This window comes from Lissotriton vulgaris, chromosome 6 (genome assembly GCF_964263255.1).
Source record: "Lissotriton vulgaris chromosome 6, aLisVul1.2, whole genome shotgun sequence".
In the NCBI taxonomy this organism is placed as follows: Eukaryota; Metazoa; Chordata; class Amphibia; order Caudata; family Salamandridae; genus Lissotriton; species Lissotriton vulgaris.
Genome location: NC_141694.1, coordinates 1,112,978,314 through 1,112,997,660, shown reverse-complemented (window position 1 = coordinate 1,112,997,660; position 19,347 = coordinate 1,112,978,314). Strand labels below are relative to the sequence as shown.

The 19,347-nt window shown below is 48.0% G+C and overlaps 1 protein-coding gene across 2 annotated transcripts in view; it reads right to left on the bottom strand.

Annotated features, from left to right (window-relative positions):
* Positions 1–19,347, bottom strand: part of ATL2 (atlastin GTPase 2) — an 837,115-nt gene that overhangs the window by 55,827 nt on the left and 761,941 nt on the right. For both annotated transcript variants that reach the window (XM_086927189.1, XM_086927190.1), the window contains exon 11: positions 10,888–10,959. In XM_086927189.1, the coding sequence (XP_086783315.1) occupies positions 10,888–10,959 (72 nt within the window). The remainder of the gene's footprint in view (positions 1–10,887; positions 10,960–19,347) is intronic.

Genomic DNA, 19,347 nt, shown 5'->3' with positions numbered 1-19,347 from the left:
GTGGTGGATGCAGTCCCCTTGTGTCAGGAGTCAAATGGCGGCTCTCTGCAGCACTCAGGTGGAACTTTTGCGGTGCGGCAGCCCCCTCAGCACTCCAAGCAGCTTCTGCGGCAACAGGTAGGGCAACAATCCCTGGCACCAAAGTTCGGCAGGAAAATAAAAAGAACGGGCTCCTATCTCATTACACAGATATCTCAACCATAGCATTTCCTGGTTGCCACAAGCTGTTTATTCCTGCCCATGCACTATACCAGATGGTGGTCAACCACTCTACATACCAGATCCACTGACTGCTCTCTATATGCTATCAGACGAAAATTGCAATGGGCCTAATGGGCTTATCAGGTTTGACTTTAACATTTCATGATTGAAAAGCATTCTGAGATAAGCATTTGTGTATTTCATGAGTTTGCAGACAGATAACTGCTTTTAAAAGGGTTCTATCAGATCAAGGCCAGGAGTTTGTAAATGAAGTGAGTGACCAATCTTGGCCTAACATTTGTATAATGCAATGCTATTTCCCATTTTTCCTGCCAAATATAACCTCTGATGATCGCTTTTCATCCCCAATCCTATTGAGAACAAATGTTTTAATTTACATTTAAATTAATCTTGGACATATGTACAACATATACATTTTGAACTCTTTTTTCAGTTTGCAGAATGTTACATAAATCAGCAGCAAATTGCCAAGGTTGAAGAAAAGTATATCCTCCTGTTCCAGCCGATTACACCGATGTCTCAAATATGGCATGAGCTAGTTGTCTGAAGCTAAGCAGATTCACAAATTTTTAACGAACAACGTTAAGGTAAATACTCTCAATACGAGTAGTTGACGAAGTTAAAAAGTAACAGATATAAGTACTTGAGGGGTTTTTGGTGTCAGATAATGTCCAATTCACACTTGTACAAATTAGTCTGATAGAGGGTGGATCTCTGTATAATTAATGGATGATTAGGTATTAGGATGGCATACAAAGCTCCCAACCTGCTTACTTTTTCTCTTAAAGGGTTCCAAGTTGGGGACGAATATTAGGCTGTGCAGTAGAGGTTGACGGTGTTGCTCCACTGGTACTTGGGCCTTCTCATGAAACAGAAGGAGCCTCTCTCGATATCCTTAACTCTTCCCTTCCAAAGTTGACCGGATTCTTAGATTGCAAGTCCTTCCGCATACTTGCAGTTCCACACCAGTACTCTTCATTGGGGTCTCCTCTTAAAAGCAGTCTTGCATATCCGGCAAGTAGCCAACCAAAGCGTAGTTTAAGTTGTCAACTCTGTTGGCCACAGTGTTTACACAAGGTAAGCAGAGCGGCCTAGATATACAATACCTCCAATTAAATGCTTTAGAAATAAAAGAACTTATTTACAAACCCCTTGCGCCACTTTTGCGTCACTTTCAACATGAGAAAAGTAACACAAAAGTGGCACAAGGGTTTTGTAAATAAGCCCTAAAAAATATTGTCCTGCATAATGACTTCATCATTCACCTAATTCGGTCTCACCTGTGAATCATTTTAAAGACCTGTTCATCTGTAATATAAATATGACGCATTAGGCACCACCCAGACACAGTTTGAATGCAAGCCTATAAGATAAGTGAAATCAGGTGCACTGCACACATTTAGTCACATCGATCTAATTTTAAACACTAATTTTTGTTTTTGTTTTGCAGATTAACTACAGTACTTCTATTGGACTCCATATTATATGTTGTTTGTTATATTGTTTTGTTAAAGTTATGGTTCTAGTTATTTATTGTATTGTTATCATTTAGTTATATTTCCAGTTATTTAATGTTTTGATAAAAGTTAATAAAAACAAAAACCTTTGTGGGGGTTGCAGTCCACAATAGAAATTATATTTATAATGTAAAGTATAATTCTGAGACTAGCTCTTCACCAGAGTGTATAGCTACAACTTACGGTTCCAATTCAAAAGAATAAAAAGTACAACGCCATTAGCAACATAGTGTGGTGAATTCTAACCTCTGTGCTCACGTAAGTGTTTCATGAACTGTTACTATAGTAACAGGCAGAAAACCTTTTGGGGGTAGGGTTAAAAGTTACTGCTGGTACAGAAACCGTTATATTCACCCTGGATCCTCTACATGACAGAAAGGGGAGCAAAGTAAAACAAAACACTAAGTACCAGATTTGCAACCCCCTTGCACCACTTTCGCATCCACCCCCCCTACAAAATTGCAAGTATGTGGGCCTGAACGACCTCCCTCAAGCTTCGGGAATCACCACCCCTGGGAATTTGTGTATTACGGGAGGCAGACTGCGTGGCCCTCCGCCTGTTGCCCTCGAGGGCCCTGGAAACTACTACGACCGGCTCCTGCAGTGTCCCGGGGTGCCTTCCCCCGGTAGACTGCTGTTTGCTTTGACAGAGCGGGACTCTCGCGACTCCTGCCCTCCCATAGCAAACATAGTTTGCCGTTTGGAAGACAGAGCAGTGAAATCTAATCTCACTTTCAAAATCCAAAGCAGATTGCATTTCCATATACAAATTAGCATCTACACATGCAAAAAAGCAATACTGGCTCCCGAAGAACGCAAAAGTTCATCACACAATGTTGCTAAAAAAAAACAGCAAGTGTGCTCGACTTCTCAATAGACTACCTCATCCTACGTAATGTTATTTTCAATCACGTTCTGATAACCAATAAGAATCATGCTTTTAAAAAAACAGAAACATGCACCCTAGTTTTCTGTGTAGAATGTTGTCAAACAACCAATCATTTCTTTTCTGTTTTAATTTCACTTATCCCCCCAAACTCCCTTTGTCTAGTCTAACATATGCCAAAGGCAGAAATGGAACTACTCCAATCTATTTTGTCCACAGATTGAGAAAGCTAGGAAAAAATTTGACTAAATCTGTTACTACTTTTCTCCGAGACAATAGAATGGTGTCCATATACCACAAAAATCTGCGTTTCCATATGCATGGCATCTATAGGAGAGATGGTGTACATTTTACAGATGAAGGGAACAGAGTCTCTCATGAACTTTAGACGCTGCATCGGTACTTACTTGTAAGTACTAAAATTTCTCAAACACAAGGGCTCTTTTTAGAGCCACCCAACATCTATACATATAAGCTTGATGTATATCTAAAAAATACATGCTTCTTTTTTTTCGGCGGCGAAATGCCCGGATCCGACGCGCATCCTGCGACTTAAAAAAAAAAAAGAAAAGTACTATCTTACTTTGTTGGCCCTACGGTCCTTATGTGACCCCCTGAGCAGGCCTAGGGGGTCAGGGTGTGTCTACCCTGCCCCCTTTTCACACGTTCCACACATTTCAATTACTTCCTCAGCCTCGCTTCTACCGAGGCACAAAATGGCTGCCAACAGTTCCTGATTTCGAATGTTTACAACCGCTTGACAGCCAATTAGAATTGAGCGCGTGATCTGGACGGTGCGCTTATCCTACGAGGCCAATCCTCGCACAATCCGCGGATCCTCTGCGCCCATAGATATATAAATGACTAACCGTAATTTTCAAAGAAACTACTGAACAGATTGACACCAGATATGCGAAAGGCATAAGTCGGAACGGAGGACCACCTCTCTGCCAAATGTGGTTATATATATATATAGGGTGGAATGATATACGACCCCGTCACATGGGTGCCATAGGAGGAACTCACTTAGTGCATTCATGGCAGGAGGTAGCCGCATTTTAAGAGTGATAAATACAGTGAAAGCCTCCTAAGGAGGAGAATGAGCACATATGTAATGTGACTTACGGCGTAAAGGAGATAGCGTCAAAAGTCACAACAATAAACACCGTACAACAGTAAGATAAAAGCACCAGTGGACGTACAGAACCCAAAAGGATCTCTACGACCATTTGACAGATAGCAGAGCTATACAATAGTATACAAGTACCCCACTTGGAGAATGTCACACCCCTAAGCAGGGAACACCTCTTAGGGCAAACCAGTCAGAGGCCCAAACACAAACGATGTGTGAACAACGCCACAGTAGGCTTATTGCCAGCCTAAAACCTAGTGCATCTGAAGGATGCTAAACAAGAAGGCAACCAGCCCAGAACATGTGAAAAGAAGACCTGCTAAATATAGACTTATGGGGGAGGCCAAAAGCCCGCAAGGAGGCGCTGAACAGCCGATTGGGCGTAGGCATCAAACAATAGAACCCCAGCAAAAGGCATAACAAGGCGCTCCCGGATATTCTATGGGAAGATGCTATCCCGCAACTAAGCGTGGCGCACTAAGGCAACCAAACGAGCCATAGCTCGACCTAAGGAATCAGCAGTATCCAAGGCCGAGCAAATCATAAATTCAGCAAGGTCACGGCCATCTCAGAGAAGATGAAGGAGGTAAACAGGAGCGCCTTCAGAGGTGGCGGAAAGTAGAGACTCTGCAGAGTCCCACAGGGCAGAGGTAGCCCGAGCCAGGACACACTATATTCAGTGAACGAAGGGCAGCACTAGTGGAGGCGAAGATGTTACGACCCCACGACTTTAAGCCATCTGGACTCCCGGGAGAGAGGAAGCATTAACTGAGGCAAGGAAGGGAAGGCAGTTTGAAAAACAAACCCCTGCACGCCTGGGTGAACAAATAAGCTAACTGGATCATGTGAAGCAGGACGGAGGCGGTGCAAGAGAGAACAAGCCACCGGCTGCCTGCCAAGCCCAGGTGCCCAAAAAGGCGTCAAAGAGAAGCTTCAAAGGGCAGAAGCGGCTCCACATTCCCCGACCCTTGGTGAAGGACATCAAGCAGAGGGTCCACAGGCAAGGGGACCGAAGGGGGCTGCATGTTTAAAACACGAGCGGCCAAGGAGACTACCTCTGAGGAAGGCTGCACCGGCCTTGGTAGCCCTCCGAGGAGGGGACAGTAACTCATCTGTAGGCGAGGGCTGTAAACTAAGTCTACCAAGACACTGAGGATGCGACCAATGCCCAAATGAAGGAAGCCCCATTGACGAAGGGAGGTCCGAATGGGGCTCCTGCCGGATCCATCAATTCTAATGGGGGGGGGGGGAACGGGCACGCAAGGATAGATCCGGCGTCGCCGGACGTGAAGGAGACGTCAAACTCTCTCCAGAAACTTCCGGAGAAGAGTCAACAATCCGGTTTCGGGGCGGTGCCTATACGTCTTTGGGCTGCACCGACCCTGCCTCGCCGGGCCACAACTCTGCTCTATTGGGCTCCGAGTCGGCCTCGTCCGGCGCCGACTCCACGTCCACCACAACAAGCTCAGCTTCCGAATAAGGGGATGGCGCCGGAGCCAGGGAGGCAAGCCTCCGGCGCCACACCAGTGCAAACTCAGCCTCAGCCACAACAGGTTCCGACTCCGAAGTAAGGAGCGGAGCCGGACCGGCACCGACCCCAGCTCCGGACAAGCGCCCACCTGCCCGGAAGGCCGAAGGGTGCCCTAAGCAAGGCTTTGAGCACCAGCAACCACTGCAATGCCACAGGAAGCCCCATTGGACTACGCAGAGCAGTAGGGGTGCTATGGGTCGTAGAGGGAGACCCAGCCGGGCTGCACCCTGACTACACCATATCTCCGTCGTCCCTGGAGGGCAAGCGCTTATTTGGTGTCGTCGGGCGAACCCACCGGTGAGTCAGTCGGGGACCCGGTAAGTAGAGGAGGCGCCGAGGACACCCCAGGGACAGGAGAGGAACCAAGGAAGGCCTGCTGGGCCGCAGCATAAGCCTCCATCTGGGACTGAGTGGCCCCGCGCCCGGAAAAAGACAGCTAGGGGAGGGGCGACTCCTGGGTACGCACGTCCGGAGGGCTCCGGGAACTAGTGCCGACAACAGAGGGAAGTGAGGTCAAGGGCCTCAGTGACCTGTACCGCAACTTATCCATAAGGGGCTAGCAACTTCTCTGGGCCCCAGAGGGCGACCGACGCCTCTAATGGAAACCTGAGGGGCCTGCCGGCGATGAGGCCGCCAGGGGTCGAGACGACTGCGACCGGGACAGGCAAGCCAAAAGGAGCTTCATCCGGCGCTCCCGCCGGGACTTCGCCTTGAGGTGTTGGCAGGCGTCGCAATCCGTCGAGTCGTGGTGTTCGCCCAGACGCTACATACAGATAAGATGTGGGTCCGTTTCGGACATTTGCGCGAACAGGAGGTACGTGTTTTAAAGCCCAAAGACATCGAAAAACTATTTTTTGTTTTTTTATAGATAGATCCAACACATATATAGGGCAGCGACCACGCTGTTGCTTCCTTTCATTTTTTAGTCTTTTTGGTGATGCTAATATCTTACATTTTTGTTTTTAGGAGGGCATCTTACAGTTCTGCAAGTTGCTCACTTTTTTAGTTCCGCAATTAGTGTATGTTTTTCAAATCACTGGTTTGATCCTGCACTACAATACATAACATGCAGATCGCTTTTGTTTTCTTGGTTATAAGTAGGCACTATTTACTGCATTTAGGCAGTCTATTTTTGCTTATTTGGGGCATCACAGTGCGAGTAGACGTTCACTCATTATGACCTTTTATGTGGCTCAGTATACGATCACAATCGTATAAACTGCAGTCCTCTTCATCTTCATGTCGTTACGCTCTGTTACGTTCCAAATTAGCACGTCTCGGCATACCCGCCTTCAGCATTTTTGAAAGAGGGAGAATCCTCCGGCCCAGACTCATATATACTTGTAAGTTTCCTCTTATTTTCAGAGCGTGATGAGGTTAGAATCTAATTCTAAGCTTTGGGTGAAGCACGTTCTTGTTACAATATGCTCCCTTGGTTTACAGCTGCTAAACCCTTAACGTGACTTGGCACAGAAGATACTTTGCATCTGTAGTGGACGCATTCCTATAGAAACTGGACTTACATTAATTTACTTCTTTACGCCATCACGTTGCATCGACTTCGATCGTGGTGTAGTCTTGAGGGAGTTTTTCAACTTTAACGTGAGTAACAATTTCGGACACATACATTAACCCCCACTCTTTAGGTTTTATACTTGGATTTTTGATTATAACATATTTTATAATGTATCTTCCCCCTCAGTATTGCACTCGACGTATAGAGGCCATGGATAGGTGAAGATCTTTGTCCCATTTGCTCTCAGCATTCACTCTTGACGCTCTCTGGTGCTTAGCATTGCACCTCGCTTTCATTGGATCAGGGTTATGGTTTGGTTTAGGTCTCACGTTTTTTTCCCTGGTTCTTTCCCTCGCGTAGTTTTGTGCTGGAACCTTTTTCATTTTGAAAGCTTGAATGTTACTTTACACTGTTCTTACTCAAGTTTGTTGTGCTAACTTGCAGACCTGGGCAAATTCTTGGAAGACCTATGGTTAGATCATTTCAGTTGATAAGATTGTTAACATTATAGCGATTGCTTGGTTTCTAATTTAATATCATTTACAGTGTTCCCCTGACGAAGGGTCATCCCGAAATGCATTGGGACGAATAAACACGATATGAGAAATACGTCATTGTGTATCTGAAATTGATGAATTTCATGACAGATGAAAGTACTGCATATTAAAAGCAGCATAAAAGTCTAAATTGTTTCTTCTATGTTGTATATTTGAAATGTTTTGTTAATACTTTGTTTATAATTTGTTTGTGAAGAATAATTGCTGTAAGGAGTCTTGAACAGATGCCTAGACTATATACACAGAGTTGTTCAAAATGTAAGTTTTTGGCATGATGGGCATGTAAAAAGTGCACTTTGTATAATTGCGACTTTGCTGTGTCTCAATCTTCAGGGAGATGACAAATTCTCACACCAACTAGAGTAGTGTGGTCCTGCAGAATCAGCCTAGGAGTGCTTGAAGGCTGCGGCTGCTGGGGGCAGTGGGGTAGACTATTTCTGTCCTCCATTCCGAGATCGGAATGCACTGCATACACATCCACGCACGGCTTGGGCAGTCTGTGCAGGACGGTGGCTGGGGTAGGGCTGATGCAGCTGGGTACCCCTTCCGTTGCCATGAAAGGGGCTAAAGGAAGACTGGCCACGAGGAGTGGTGGACAGGCCCAAGGATCTTGCCGTAGCACGAGAGTCCTTGAACCTGACCAGGAATGAGTGCCTTTTCACTGAAAAGGCGGGTTCCATCGAAGAGCATGTCCATCAAATTAGCTTGGACATCGCCCAGGAAGCCAGTGGTACGAAGCCAGGCGTGCCGTCTCAGGGCCACCTTAGTTGAAATCAATTGGCCCAGCGAATCGGTCTGATCTAATCCACACCTTATGGCAAATTTTGCTACATCCCTCCAGTCTTGGACAGCTCGGGACAGCACAGCCCGGGCCTCCTCCAGAACTTGTGGCAGCACTTGCGCAACAGTCTCCCAAAGGGAATGGGAGAAACGGTCCAACAAGCATGCAGTATTTACAGACCGCAATGCAAGGTTGGAGGAAGAAAACATCTTCCCAAGTGAATCCAACCTCTTGGATTTCCTATCCGGAGTGGTGGAAGGGAATGCACCTTGGGATGTAGAGCCCTGCACCACAAAACTCGAGCTCCTGTGATAGGTTTGGACCAAGTTCCTAGAAGGACGTCCGTAAGAGCCTCATTAAAGGGCAACAGGGGTTCAAAAGTGGAAGCCACAGGTTGAAGCCCCTCCACCAGGAGATTAGTCCTGACTTGCACAGAGGGCAGCTCCAGTCCGAAGACCTCAGCTGCCCTCTTTACCATCATGGCATAGGACGCTCCCTCCTCCATAGCCATACGAGGTGAGAGCATGCAAGTATCCAGACCACTGGCCTCCCCAAGTTCCAAATACCCGTACTAATTCTCCTCAGAAACATCCTGGTTCTCTAGAGGGTCCCCAGATCCCTCCTATTCCTCTCCTGAGACTAGCACATCTTCAAAGTGCTCAGGCGACAACACAAACTCTGGGTTCAGTCAATGTCGGAATCCGCGATCAACGCCATTCCGGCTCCGTGTCGACAGGGATGAGGATGGGGCTTGCGCCACCTTCGGGCATCGGCGTCGCAGGCACAGACTTCAGGTTTGACATCGGGGAAGGTCGCGTTGGCGCGATGGGCACCAAACCGGATTTGGGTTCGGATCCCTGTGGCCTCACTGGTGGTGAACCCAGTGATTAACCCAATGGAGCCCCTTCTGACCCCACTGGGCCGAAAGGCTCTCCGGCGGGGTTGTTACGTTCAAATACGTGGCGCATGAGCTCATAAAATTATTTTATTTGAGCAGGAGTCGCTCCAGCTCTCGGAAAGGGGGAGAGGAGCGAAGTAGACTCTGGCTCAGCGGAACCCTGCCTAGAGCATCGTTGCTCCTTACCTCTCTCGACGACAGACGCCAGTTGAAATGAAGACGAAGTATGCTTGGCCTTTTTGTGCCTCTTCCCAGAGTGTCCCAAGGACCTTGAATGGGAGGAAGAGGACTTCGGGTTCTGGGAGCGGTCCTGTGACCACCTCTTCTTCGAACAGGACCGTGACCTCCTGGTTGATGGTGTCGACTGCCAGGCTGCAAGTAACTTCATCGCTCGCTCCCTCATCGCTCTCTCGCTCAAGGTCTACGGAGCCATCACCCGACAGTCCGAACACTACTTTGTATCGTGGTCGCACTCGAGAAACCAAAGACACATGCGGTGGGGACCGGTAACTGACATTATACTGGAACAAGTCATGCATGGTTTGAAACCGGTCTTCCTCGAAGACATCCCTCGCACACAAAGTCGATTCCAAAATTTACGACAAAATTCGAGAAAAAGACTGCCAAAAAGCGGCAGAGGGTTAGCTCCTCCCGGATCGGTGCTCAACTGGCACAGAGAGAAAAGAACTGATGTCTGCACGCATGGGTGGCGCCTATGTAGGCACTGCTGACACAGACTATGTAACGTGGAGCCGAAAGGAGCCACCCGACATTGCGCGCAAGGGGTATTGCTCAGCAACAGTTTCCGGATCCAGCCTGATGCCGGGGAAATTCTAAGGTAAGGAATCTTCAGGTAGAAGTCTATCAGATTGTCTGTCTCAGTTATTGACAGAGTGTGTACAACAAATGCATTAACACTACCCTCTAAGCCTAAACTGCTCGTTAACACTACTATAAAAGAGAGCACATGGGATTATTAATTTAAGCCCTGTAAGCCAATACAGGTCATCTGTACTTCCCACATAGTATACCTAGTTTTGGTATATTACATAAAAAGACAGATTCCTAGAGAGTGTCAACCAATATATAATTGGGCAACTTATTTCAGTAGTGGATACCTCTTTGTATCCCATAGTCCTGTTTAACTCCCAACATTACGCAGGGTCCAGGGCAAAGTCTATAAATTACAGTTATTATTGCCTATTATAAAACATTGAAGTGAAAAAAGTCAATGTTTTTTAAACTAATATTTTTCATTTCAAAGTTTCGGCAATACCAAGACTCGATCCTGATTAAACATATGGGTCCAAAGAGTTCAAAGTGGCTGCCCCCTACAGTGTGAGATTCGCAGTAAGGAAAACAATAAGGTTACTCCTTCTGTAGCCAACAGCTGCTCCAGTGTGTAGGACATAAGGCGGAGTATGACCTTGCACTCTTCCAGGTCCCAATTTGCTGATTAAATTAGTAATAACTGCTATACACCACCAATCAAAGAAAAGGTAAAAAAACAAGGGGTTGAAGTGTGAGTAAAGAATCTTAAGACAAAGGACACCATCTTAACCACAAGCGCGCTAGCGGAATTCCGCTCCTACGCTGAGATTTTCAAAAGCGCATGTTACGTGACGAGCTGGGCTCGTCATCAGCGTGCGAGGAGGCTACGCCATGACGAGCCCAGCTCGTCATCAGCGCGGAAGGGGTTAAAACAGCCATTCATCAGATTAAACGGGCTCACGCTATACTTAAAGTAAGCACAATGGTGAGTTACAGTAGAAATCAATTCAACAAGGGGAAAGCACTAAAATTGCTTTAAACTGACTGCATATACACTTGCTGCTTGTGCCACGTACTTGTTCCATGCCTTTGCTGTATGTGTCCTTTCCTCCTGCTACAGCAGCCAGATTATTTGCTTCAGCAGTTGCCTAGGGAAATAAGGCAGTGATAAATTACACAAGTGTACTCCTTTTGAAAATAACGTTAAATACTTTGATTATGGCTAGTTCTGATCAGAAATGTAGAACTCCCTAGTGGGTCACATAAGATGTAGCAATAATAAAAAAAGGAGCAGTTAAAGTGTAAAATCATGTAAGTTTTACTTACCTACGGCTGCAGTTTTCTATCATGAGAGCCCACCCCAAACGTGTATGCTTAGAATTCGTCCCAGCTATTATACAAGCCAGAAATACTTTTTACATAAGAATAATGGAATCTTCAACTAAAAGAAAAGTCAACCACTCCCTGTTTAAACAAACATTACCTAAACCCTGGTATGTCTACACTAAAGAATATCTGCCCTCTTTAAAATGAGCTGACAAATTCTAAATACTGTTTTCATACACTTCCGTTATTTCTCAAGCGACAGCAAATTTATCTGGAATTGGACTGCTCTATTCTTTCAAAATGGAAATTAACATCCTTTATTTCAGTCTCCTCACTCACCAGCCTTTTGTCGTGAGAACAACTTAAACCACTCACATACATGCACTGAGCCTCCGATTAGTATCACCAAAGACATTATAATTCTGGTGCAGTTTTCCTTTAACAAACCATCAGCAAACAGCTTAAGCCCAACTGGTTTAAATGAAGTAAATTAGAACTGATGGAAAGAGTTGGTTAGTTATATGAATACTCATGACAAACATGTTCCTGATGAGTTATTTTGTAACTTTATTTCAACAGCATATGCTCATTCTCATCCTCCAAAATATTAGACTTCGGCATGTTTTCAAGCGTTGGGAAATGTTGGAGTGGTTTCCCAGATTGAATATGTGGTGCGGGCATGGGTCTGTGGAAGCTCGGGAATGGATGATTTCATGACGGAGGTGTCCCGGGTGGTGAGGAGGTTCCAGTTGGTAAGTCTGTGGTTCGTGTTGGTTGTAGTGCAGGAGTATCTGTCGAGGAAGTCCGTAGGTGAAGGTTGGGGTTTGAAGTTTCGGTTTATGGCTTCAATCTTGTCAAGGAAAAAGTTGGCGAGGTTGTCGCACAGCTCTTGTGACGGTGTGATGTTGATTTTGCAGGCATCCGGGTTGGAGAATCCCTTAATGTTAAAAAGCTTATTGCTGCAGTTGGTGGTGCTGGTTTCGATGCATGTAGCTAGGGCTGTCTTTGTTGCCCTCAACAGGTGGTGTTAGAAGGAGGTCTTAAAAACCTGCTCTTTCGGAGGTCCTTGTTGGCGTACCATCTCCTCCCTTTCTGTTTGCAGTCACGTTTCGATGTTCGGGTTCTTGGGTGTACCAACTGGCCTCTTTGGAGGCTCGGTTTGTTGCTCGATGGGGGCGATGTTGGCGCAGTTGGCGATCCAGACTTTGAAGTTCTTGAATTCCGTCTTCCAGGTTGGTCGTGGCAGCTGTGTTGGAGCAGCTGGGGGCGTCCGTCCAGCTGGTCTCTGAAAGTTTGTTCCAGCTGTGGTGGTTGGGCAATGACCATCTTGGGGGTGGTGATGCAGGGGCTGGAGATGCTGAAGTGAACAATGGAGCTATGGCTCCATGAGACATCTGTGATGTTGCTTCATTTGGCAAGGTTGCTGGAGGTGAAGATTGGGGTTAATCATGTGTCCTGCGGTGTGTGTGGGTTTGCGGACCATCAGGATCAGTCAGAGACTGATCATACTTTCGAGCAGGTGTGCAGGTTTGTTGGCATTTGGGTCGATGTGGAAGTTGACATCATCTAGGAAGCGGCAGTCCTTGGAGTCCAGGGCTAGGGGAGCAATGAAGTCTGCAATGGTGTGCAGAAGCCAGAGCACGGGCCCAGGGGGCGGAATGCGAGGCTGCCTCTGATGGTTATCTTGTCGTCAGTGTGGCGCTTGAAGACCGTGTTCCATGGGGGGGTGGTATTGTCTGTGGTGGTGGTACCGTGTATGGTTTTCTTGTAGATGATGGCAGTGCCTCCTCCCAGCTTGTTGGAGCAGTCCTGGTGAGTGATTTTATATCAGTCCGGGATCTTTGTGGCAATGTCAGCAGGGGATGTGGGGTTGAGCCAGGTCTAGGTGAGGAAGACTTAGGTGCGAGGGTGGCAAAGGGGTCCCATAACTCGATGGAATGTTTGCACATATAATGCATGCTGAGGAGTAGGCAGTGGAATCGGTGGGTCATGTGTGGTGTGGCACGAGGTAGGCATGGTGCTTTGTGGCATGAAGGTGGCTGTGCTGGTGCAGCAGAAGGTGCAGGAGGATAGTTCTACCATAGAATGCAGTGTGGCATAGCAGCAGTATTTGCTGAGTCAGCCAGTGTTTATGGCTGCAGAGGACGACGGCAATGTACCTGCAGTGGGCCGGAGGGCAGGGGTTCTGGTGCGGGACGCTATCCAGGGGCAAGCAAACTTGCCTTTGGTACAGTGTTTGCTGGGTCATCCGGTGTTCAGGGCACGGAGGACAGTGGCACACCTGTGGTGGGCTGGAAGCCAGGGGCCGGGTGCTGGCTGCGTTCCAGGCACAGGCTGGCTTGCCTTTGATGCAGACGGGCATGCCTTTGGCACGCCAGCTGTGAACTTCATTAAGTAGGTCCTGGGAGGGAGAGGCGGTGGACAGGCCTAGGTGGGAGGAGGCAGCGATCGGAAGAGGAATTTGGCAGAAGGCGGGAAAACTGGCAGGAGCACAACAATAGAGCAGAATCAGTACATGAATTAAAGATGCACAAGAGTAGTTGACAAGAGAATTTAAGAAGCACAAGTCTAGTTTTAGCAGAGTGGGAGAGAGGCCCAACCATGAGGGAGAGAGTGAGGCACACAAGAACGAGAAAGTGAGGCACACAAGAACGAGAGAGAGAGGCACACAAGAACGAGAGAGAGAGGCACACAAGAACGAGAGAGAGCGGCACACAAGAACGAGAGAGAGCGGCACACAAGAACGAGAGAGAGAGGCACACAAGAACGAGAGAGAGCGGCACACAAGAACGAGAGAGAGAGCGGCACACAAGAACGAGAGAGAGAGCGGCACACAAGAACGAGAGAGAGAGCGGCACACAAGAACGAGAGAGAGAGCGGCACACAAGAACGAGAGAGAGAGAGGCACACAAGAACGAGAGAGAGAGGCACACAAGAACGAGAGAGAGAGGCACACAAGAACGAGAGAGAGAGGCACACAAGAACGAGAGCGAGCGGCACACAAGAACGAGAGAGAGAGGCACACAAGAACGAGAGAGAGAGGCACACAAGAACGAGAGAGAGAGGCACACAAGAACGAGAGAGAGCGGCACACAAGAACGAGAGCGAGCGGCACACAAGAACGAGAGAGAGGCACACAAGAACGAGAGAGAGCAGCACACAAGAACGAGAGAGAACGAGAGAGAGCGGCACACAAGAACGAGAGAGAGAGGCACAGGAACGAGAGAGAGAGAGGCACAGGAACGAGAGAGAGAGAGGCACAGGAAAGAGAGAGAGGCACACAAGAACGAGAGAGAGAGGCACAGGAACGAGAGAGAGAGAGGCGCACAGGAACGAGAGAGAGAGAGGCGCACAGGAACGAGAGAGAGAGAGAGAGAGGCACAGGAACGAGAGAGAGAGGCACAGGAACGAGAGAGAGAGAGAGAGGCGCACAGGAACGAGAGAGAGAGAGAGGCACAGGAACGAACGAGAGAGAGAGGCACAGGAACGAACGAGAGAGGCACAGGAACGAACGAGAGAGAGGCACAGGAACTAAGAGAGAGGCACAGGAACTAAGAGAGAGAGAGGCCCAAGAAAGAGGCCCAAGAGAGGCCCAAGAAAGAGGCACAAGAGAGGCCCAAGAAAGCGAGAGAGAGGCCCAAGAAAGCGAGAGAGAGGCCCAAGAATATGAAAAAGAGAGGGGCCCAAGAATATGAACAAGCATTAAAAATGCAATAGGTCTCGCAGTGACATTATTTAGAGCTATTGATATTGTAAATGACATTGTTTTTTGTGTGTTGTTTTTATTTTGTAAAACATAATGAAAATGAATTGTAATTTTAAATAAAAGTAAAAAGATAGTACTAAATGGCCTAATGTGATATATAAAGACTTATTGTGTAACTGTAAACTACATGTGTTTGGTAGAGGGCAACATATATTGTATAGGTTTGTGAGTAAGATTTGTTGTACTGATGGAGTATTTAGATTAGAATGAAGGGGAAGATATGCAGATAAAAGGTAAGGGAATTAGGGTAGTATTGTAAATGGCTAGGCCTTTTATTTTGGGTTTTGTTTTACATATATAAATAAAACGCATATACATTTACAATGCCAATAGCTCAAACTTGCGTAACTGCGAGACCTTTTGCATTGCAAATGCTTGTTTAACATAGAGGGTAAGCAAGCACCAAACTGCGTGACACGCCAGGTATAGGAACACATGGAGAAAAATATTGCCTTTCAGCAGGAAATGGTATAGTCCAAAGGCTTTGTAAGAAATGCTAATTACTACTCGTACTACCCCACCACCTACTATTCCTACTACACCACCTACTACTAGTCCTACTACTACTCCTCCACCACCTACTACTCCTACTCCACCTACTACTCCTACTCCACCACCTACTATTCCTACTCCACCACCTACTACTGTTACTCCTCCACCACCTACTACTCTACCACCACCTACTACTCCTACTCTACCACCACCTACTACTCCTACTCTACCACCACCTACTACTCCTACTCTACCACCACCTACTACTCCTACTCTACCACCACCTACTACTCCTACTCTACCACCACCTACTACTCCTACTCTACCACCACCTACTACTCCTACTCTACCACCACCTACTACTCCTACTCTACCACCACCTACTACTCCTACTCTACCACCACCTACTACTCCTACTCTACCACCACCTACTACTCCTACTCTACCACCACCTACTACTCCTACTCTACCACCACCTACTACTCCTACTCTACCACCACCTACTACTCCTACTCTACCACCACCTACTACTCCTACTCTACCACCACCTACTACTCCTACTCTACCACCACCACCTACTACTACTACTCCACCACCTACCACTACTCCACCACCTACTACTACTCCACCACCTACTACTACTCCACCACCACCTACTCCTACTCCACCCCCTACTACTCCTACTACACCACATACTAGTCCTACTACACCATCTACTACCACTACTCCTACTACTCCACCTAGTATTCCTACTCCACCACCTACTACTCCACCACCTACTACTCCACCACCTACTACTCCACCACCTACTACTCCTACTAATCCTCCTACTCCACCTACTTCTCCTACTCCACCACCTACTTCTCCTACTCCACCACCTACTTCTCCTACTCCACCACCTACTACTCCTACTCCACCACCTACTACTCCTACTCCACCACCTACTACTCCTACTCCACCACCTACTACTCCTACTCCACCACCTACTACTCCTACTCCACCACCTACTACTCCTACTCCACCACCTACTACTCCTACTCCTACTCCACCACCTACTACTCCTACTCCTACTCCACCACCTACTACTCCTACTCCACCACCTACTACTCCTACTCCACCACCTAATACTCCTACTCCACCACCTAATACTCCACCACCTACTACTTCTCCTCCTACTCCTCCTACTCCACCACCTACTTCTCCTACTCCACCACCTACTACTCCTACTCCACCACCTACTACTCCTACTCCACCACCTACTACTCCTACTCCACCACCTACTACTCCTACTCCACCACCTACTACTCCTACTCCACCACCTACTACTCCTACTCCACCACCTACTACTCCTATTACTCCACCACCTACTGCTACTATTACTCCGCCACCTACTGCTACTATTACTCCGCCACCTACTGCTACTATTACTCCGCCACCTACTGCTACTCCTCCGCCACCTACTACTATTACTCCGCCACCTACTACTATTACTCCGCCACCTACTACTATTACTCCGCCACCTACTACTCCACCACCTACTACTCCACCACCTACTACTCCACCACCTACTACTCCACCACCTACTACTCCACCACCTACTACTCCAACTCCACCACCTACTACTCCTACTCCAAGACCTACTACTCCTACTCCAAGACCTACTACTCCTACTCCAAGACCTACTACTCCTACTCCACCACCTACTACTAATACTCCACCTACTACTACTCCTCCGCCACCTACTACTACTACTCCTCCGCCACCTACTACTATTACTTCGCCACCTACTACTATTACTCCACCACCTACTACTCCACCACCTACTACTCCACCACCTACTACTCCACCACCTACTACTCCACCACCTACTACTCCACCACCTACTACTCCACCACCTACTACTCCACCACCTACTACTCACCTACTACTCCACCACCTACTACTCCACCACCTACTACTCCACCACCTACTACTCCACCACCTACTACTCCACCACCTACTACTCCACCACCTACTACTCCTACTCCACCACCCACTACTCCTACTCCACCACCTACTACTCCTACTCCACCACCTACTACTAATACTCCACCTACTACTACTCCTCCACCACCTACTACTACTCCTCCACCACCTACTACTACTCCTCCACCACCTCCTACTCCAACTCCACCACCTCCTACTCCAACTCCACCACCTCCTACTCCAACTCCACCACCTCCTACTCCAACTCCACCACCTCCTACTCCAACTCCACCACCTCCTACTCCAACTCCACCACCTCCTACTCCAACTCCACCACCTCCTACTCCAACTCCACCACCTCCTACTCCAACTCCACCACCTCCTACTCCAACTCCACCACCTCCTACTCCAACTCCACCACCTCCTACTCCAACTCCACCACCTCCTACTCCAACTCCACCACCTCCTACTCCAACTCCACCACCTCCTACTCCAACTCCACCACCTTCTACTCCTACTCCTCCACCACCTACTCCAACTCCACCACCTACTACTCCAACTCCACCACCTACTACTCCAACTCCACCACCTACTACTCCAACTCCACCACCTACTACTCCAACTCCACCACCTACTACTCCAACTCCACCACCTACTCCTCCTCCACCTACTCCTCCTCCACCTACTCCTCCTCCACCTACTCCTCCTCCACCTACTCCTCCACCTACTCCTCCTCCACCTACTCCTCCTCCACCTACTCCTCCTCCACCTACTCCACCTACTCCTCCTCCACCTACTCCTCCTCCACCTACTCCTCCTCCACCTACTCCTCCTCCACCTACTCCTCCTCCACCTACTCCTCCTCCACCTACTCCTCCTCCACCTACTCCTCCTCCACCTACTCCTCCTCCACCTACTCCTCCTCCACCTACTCCTCCTCCACCTACTCCTCCTCCTCCCCCTCCACCTACTCCACCACCTACTACTCCACCACCTACTACTCCACCACCTACTACTATTGGTGGTGGTGGGTAGGGTGCTGGTGGGTATAGTGGCAGTGGGTAGGGGTGGAGGGTGGCGGTGGGTAAGGGTGGTGGGTAGGGATGGTGGTGGGTAGGGTGGTGATGGTGGTGGGTAGGGGTGGTTGATAGGGGGTGGTGGTGGGTTGGGTGATTGTGGGTAGGGTGATGGTGGGTAGGGTGGCAGTGGGTAGGGGTGGTGGGTAGGGGTGGTGGGTAGGGGTGTGGGTAGGGGTGTGGGTAGGGGTGTGGGTAGGGGGGTGGTGGGCAGGGTGGTGGTGGTGGGTAGGGTGGTGGTGGTGGGTATGGTGGTGGTGGTGATGCTTAGCGGTGGTGGGTAGGGGTGGCGAGTAGGGTGGTGATGGTGGTGGTGGGTAGCGTGGTGGTGATGGTGGTGGGTACATACATGCGTTACATGAGGACACATTCATTTTTGTTAGGCACGGGGTGTTTAAGTGATTTGCCGAGATTCACAGGCAGCGTCCTTTCGAGGCAGCGCATGCGCACCATCTAGAGTAGAGACCTAAAAAGGAGTTAAAAATGGCACAAATTATGTATTTTTTTGCGGGAAATTATCATGGGAAACTCTTATTATTTTCCAGCCAGGAGACCCAATTATTACACCCAAGCCCCAAACAATTCTGACATGGGGTGAGCTAATGCTATATTATAAACACCCATGATTGAAATACAGAATTTTGCGTTTCCCTGCTCCTGTGTGATGTCTGTGTCAGTCTACGTTTCTGTATTTGAATTCCGGGACTTGTACATATCCCAGAATACAAAGAAAACACTTGGACTGGGGTTAACATTTGACAGGGATGGCGCGTTGCGTTAAATATCACCATATACAGCGTTAATAAAGAGCCAAGAGATATATTTTCACGGTAAATAAATGGAAGTGTCTTATGATGAGGTAAACATAGAAATCCCGTCGTGTAGCCCCGAGAAGGGGACGTTTATTACTT